This window comes from Callospermophilus lateralis, chromosome 10 (genome assembly GCF_048772815.1).
Source record: "Callospermophilus lateralis isolate mCalLat2 chromosome 10, mCalLat2.hap1, whole genome shotgun sequence".
Classification (NCBI taxonomy): Eukaryota; Metazoa; Chordata; class Mammalia; order Rodentia; family Sciuridae; genus Callospermophilus; species Callospermophilus lateralis.
Window position 1 is genome coordinate 103,944,811 of NC_135314.1, and position 5,073 is coordinate 103,949,883.

The 5,073-nt window shown below is 46.1% G+C and overlaps 1 protein-coding gene across 1 annotated transcript; it reads right to left on the reverse strand.

Annotated features, from left to right (window-relative positions):
- Window positions 1-1,182: 1,182 nt before the first annotated feature.
- Window positions 1,183-1,932, reverse strand: C10H3orf80 (chromosome 10 C3orf80 homolog). Its single transcript, XM_076867139.1, has one exon. It carries the CDS (start codon window positions 1,930-1,932, stop codon window positions 1,183-1,185), a length of 750 nt encoding a protein of 249 aa, XP_076723254.1.
- Between the last annotated feature and the right edge of the window lie 3,141 nt (window positions 1,933-5,073).

The following is a 5,073-nucleotide window of genomic DNA, read 5'->3' on the forward strand; positions in this document are numbered from 1 at the left end:
AAATGAAGAAAAAGTGTATGACATCATGCTTTATGGTATGGCATTTATGCATCAATTATTTTTATACGTAACTATGTAATGAATGATATACGTAAAGACCTAGACTACATGATGTACACACAGTTATTATAAAAAGTTATATATTATGCCACAGTACTAAAAATAAAATATATTCTCAAATAGTGAAAATAAGATATCCTTCATATTTTTATGTTACATGTTTCCTCATTTGACCATCTCTCTCTCTTTTTCACTCTTAATGAAATAATGTCCAAACATTTGTTAAACAATAAAGACAGAATGTGGGCAATTTCTTGACTATTAATAGCCTAAAAAAAGTGATTAAACAAAGACAATTATTGTCTTTGTTGAAATGCCCTCCTGTTAAATACATGGCAAAAATATAAAAATAAAAGGAAAATATACCTTCTCAGTTATTGAAAAATCAAAAGTCCAACTGTACCATATTACGAACACAGTCTTAATAAAAGTAGTTGTATCTTGAGTAGATACAGCAACTAACAAAACAACCATATATCATAGGTACCTCCCCACCTAATTGTGAGCCATCGGCTGCAACTCTTTGCTTGTCCAGGAAGACACTGAAGGGTTTTCTGGGTCCTTCTCAAGAAAGGGATTTCATCATACTCAAGTGTAACTCTCCCAGGCCAGCGCGAAGCAGTCACTGGTCGTGCTTGTTGCCAACGACTTCTAGCCCTCTGCCCATCCTGGGAGATAGTGAAATGTCCAGGCAGGAGCGAAAGGAGTGAAAATGTGCCCCTTTCTCTTCGACCTTAAAGAAAACCGCCCTTCTTCCAAAGGGCAAAAGGCTCACGTGTTCTCTTTGATTAGGGAAGTAGGCACTTAAGAGTGAACACAAGTGGAGGCAAGGCGGAGGGCGGGGACGTCCTTTGAAGTTGAAGTTGCGTTGGGTGGTCCTTCGCTGCTTCCGCCCCGCCAATGTTTCCTTGAACCGAATGAAACACAGGGAAACTTAAGATCGGGGGGTGCATAAGAGAGAGGGATGACCCCAACCCAGTCGCTGGGCGACAGAAAATTAGGCTGGAGTTCTTAGGCAGGGTGAGAGGCAGTTAGTGACGGCCGCGGGCACACCAGCCCTCACGGCTACTCGCAGCCCCCTGTCTCACAAAGTCCGCAGGGTCCTGGAGAGAACCTGGGCGCTCAGATGAGCGGGAAGCGGCCGGCGCCGCAGTCTGGGTCCCCGGCTCCGCCGCCTCGTGGGCGGCCGAGCACAGACACCGGCAGCACCACTTCTCCTGGGCTGAGCTGCTGCAGGCGCATGGACTCTTCATACGTGGGCAGGTATTTGACCTCTTCGTAACTGGGCAGCTGCAGGAAGACCGGAGAAACAACACGCAGCTCGTGCTCGGAGGTGCAGGAGGGGGCCAAACGGCCGCCGCCTCCTCGGCCACGGCCGCTGCAGCCACTGTCTAGCAGCGAGTCCTGTGAGCCGGTGGCTGCCTCGTCGCGCAGCAGAGTGGGCGAGTCGTCGTCGTCGTCGTCTGGTGGTCCTGTGTTCCCTGGGGGCCCGACACTGCCTGGGGGCCCCGGTCTTGCCTGCCCAGGTCGTGCCTGGCCACGCGGATACCTGCGTGGGCTGGGGCAAATGATGCGCTGCAGGAAGTAGCCGATGGCGAAGAGCACAAGCAGGATGAGCAACCCTGAGAGCTTGCGGACAAACCAGCCTACATTGTCCAGGAAGGCGTGAAGCGGCAGCTTGCAGCAGCGCACCGCCGTGGCGTTGGCCGAGTCGCAGCAGCGCTCGCGCTCACCACACGCCAGCTCTGCGCAGCCCCCGCCGCCCCGCGAGGGCGCCACCAGCGCCAGCGCCAGTAGCAGCAGCAGGGGCAGCAGAGACGGCGGCGGTGGCGCCACCGACAGGCCTTCAGCGGTGACCCCGGGTCCCCACATGGCCCACTCAGGTCTCTGCTAATGTCCAGGACCGGAGGCTAAGGGATCCGTTTGTCCGCGAGTCCGTGAGCCCCTCCCTGGAGCTCCGTTCGGGTTCCGCGCGCGCTGCCTCCAGCTCCTCAGCTTCCTGAGGCCAGAGCAGTCCTCACTTGGCCACGCTTGGGCGGGAGGAGGAGCCCGAGGCGCGCCAAGGCTGCGGGAGGAGGCTGTTTCTTGCCGCCTGAGCAGCCTCCGGAGCTTCTGATCTTAGCCCAGCCACCCAGGCCAAGCGCGAGGAGTCCGGAGTGGCTCCAAATGGCAGAGGCACCCTGCACAGGGCAGTCCTGGGCATCTTGGTCTTGTCCGCCTGTGCTTTTACTCCTCTGCCTTGTCTCTCTCCAGAATTGAAAGGGTTAACACTCCGCTCTCAACCGGGGAGCCCCTTGATCTTGATTAATTCAGCCGTCGCGCTCTTCCTTGCCAGACTGGGCGGGGGCTCTTACAAGCGTAGGTGTCTCAGTTTTAAGTGATTGAATTTCCCCTGGAATGTTATTTAAATTGACTTGCGACTGGGATTCACTTACCATCTTTCTTGTGATCTTTCTGATTAAAAATGGATGATGCCCTTTAACGGCTAGTGCCTTCCCACTGCCATTTTAGATTTTGGGTTTGGGGCCCTCCGGAGAGTCTGCTTTCAGGCAGGTCAAGGGTGTTGGGGAGCCGGGACCCCCAGGAAACCTCCAGAGCAGGTAGAGAATACCTTGGAGTGGTTCAGGTCACCACACCACAGAAGTAGCCCCAGAGGGACACTCTGTCAAGGTGACCCGAATTGATCAAGGAGAGAAGAAAGAAGTTTTTTCCCAGCGGCTTATCCAACAAAACCCCACTGCACTTGAAGCGTAAAGCAGGGACTTGACTTGTGGGGTGCAAGGAGGTACCTCAGGAGCATGAATATCTGTGAATTGTCAAAGTGGAGCTGAAAGTGGTTGGCAACATTCCTGAGCATTGATCTGCGTCTAAAGGGGCTTTTTCAAGGTTATTCTTGTTTGCAAAGTTGGATTTTAAAGGAAGACTGTGCTTCCACTTAGCACGTGGGCAGAATTTACCTTTCCTTATCACTCACCACTCCCTGGGGAAGCACACCGGAAGAATAGCAGTTACTGTGATCACGGAACCAAGGCGCACCTACCCCATGGAGAAGCCAGGAGCTTGCCACACTTAGGCAGTCTGAAGTAGACATTATTCCCTCATCTTTTAAACATGAGGACCCTTTGAAGAACCACCAAAGGGATCGTACCAAAGTCGTTGTGAGAAAAAAGCAAAAAGCAAAATAAAAAATAAAGAGACAAGATTCAACTATGGGTCAGAAAAAAGTAAAGATTTCTCTCCAAGTCAAGCTATATCTCTTTAACAAAGTAATGGACCCAGAAAGTCGGGCTGGGAGGGGGTGTTGATAGACACAGCCGAAATGAAAACATTTTAAATATTTCTGTTTATGGGAATGCCTTATTTTTCCTCACACTCCAAAATGATGTTTTCTCCTCGTGGGGAATAGGCTGACTCAGGACACTTCATAACCTATGCTTACTTGAGCATAGCAAATTCCTTCCCCCCTTTAAAGCTCTTCAGAAACTGAAAGGTTTCTCTGCACCATCATCAACTTCCTTGTCCTATGGCCTTAACCCTATTTTGTAGAGCTTGATTGACAGCACTTTTAAATTATAGTAAGATAAGGAGATGAAAGTGACTCATTTTAATACAGTGACAATTGTAGCATTATTCCATTCACCCACTGTTCTGCTTCATTTACACCTAACATTTTCTATATTAGGGAAATTCTGCTAAATGCTTACCATAATAGAGGGAAAAAATTGATTGGTCCCTAGCATGGAATAATCCCAGGTCAGCACCCCCAGCTTCAATAAAATGGAATTAGAGAATCCACAGAGAGAAACAAATGGCAGTTTCCTCTTTCATCATGACTTGTTCTTACTTTCCCAAAGCAAAAATAAAATTAATGAATTCCAAACAATCTCAGTTAAAAAGGCAGTTAGTAGATTGAGATGGACTTTGTGCGGTTGAAAAAAATATAAAAATGTCTGGGTTTTGATGGTTTTCTTTTTTTTTAAGGATTTCTGCCAGGGCTAGCAGAAGCAATGGTAAGGGAGTTGTAGGGTTGATGATACACCAAAGAAAGTGCCTTGCTTATTGTTATCTTGAAAGTACAAAATGACAGCATTTAAATTATTTTATTTCTGTTTGCCTTTAAGGAGTTAGAATTTGTTTGCAGAATATTAGGATACAGAAGAACATAGATCTGATATAAAATAAAACATTGAGCAGAGTTATATGAAAACAAAGAAAAGGATGAGATCTACAAAATGAGTAAGGAATGGATTTTTAATTTTTTTCTACCAAATTGATAATCCCAAAGCATCATCCATTAAAGCTCCTGCACAGAAACTGGCGTCTCTTTATTCTCTGATCTCTCAGTTTCACTTAATTCAGTTTTACTTGCAATATAATTTATTGTGTTCAACCTTTTGAAGGAAAGAAAAGAAATCCTATAGCATAAAAGCCCCAGAAAAACCATGGTCTTCATTACTCAGCATCCTTATTCGTTTCTTTATATCTAACATAGAGATGAATAGGGTATATTTAGCTCCCAGAAAGTCACAAATTCAAACCACTTAGGAAGATGGAATTTAATTATATGTTTCATAGGGGAAAAAAACCACAGTGTATTATGTTACAAATTGCACAAAATTATGCTAATAAGTGACTGCAAGGGGAAAAAAAACCAAACAACAGATAGTGGGAGAGGACTGACCTTTATCCAAAAAAGCAGTCTCTTAGAGTATGGGTTTATAAAAATTAGAAACATTAATTGCTTTACCTTGCTATAGCACTTGAATGATATTTTTTGAAAATTTTTCCTCCTGATTTATTCATGTGAATGAATGGCAAATTAGCTAAATTTTCAACTTTTTAGAACAAACAAATGTAAACAGAGCATAGCAAAATTGGAGACTATTTTACCTGTGTCATTGGGAGCTGTTCTGATAGTTTAAGAAAGACTGAGTGGCTCCATTGTGCAACCTTCTGTTCTATCACAAGACACTGGGGCAGAAGTAAAATCTTTCTGATGTCTGTTGACATCAA

Coding starts and splice junctions, on each gene's coding strand:
- C10H3orf80 (XM_076867139.1), bottom strand. CDS start 1,932: ATGTGGGGACCCGGGGTCACCGCTGAAGGCCTGTCGGTGGCGCCACCG.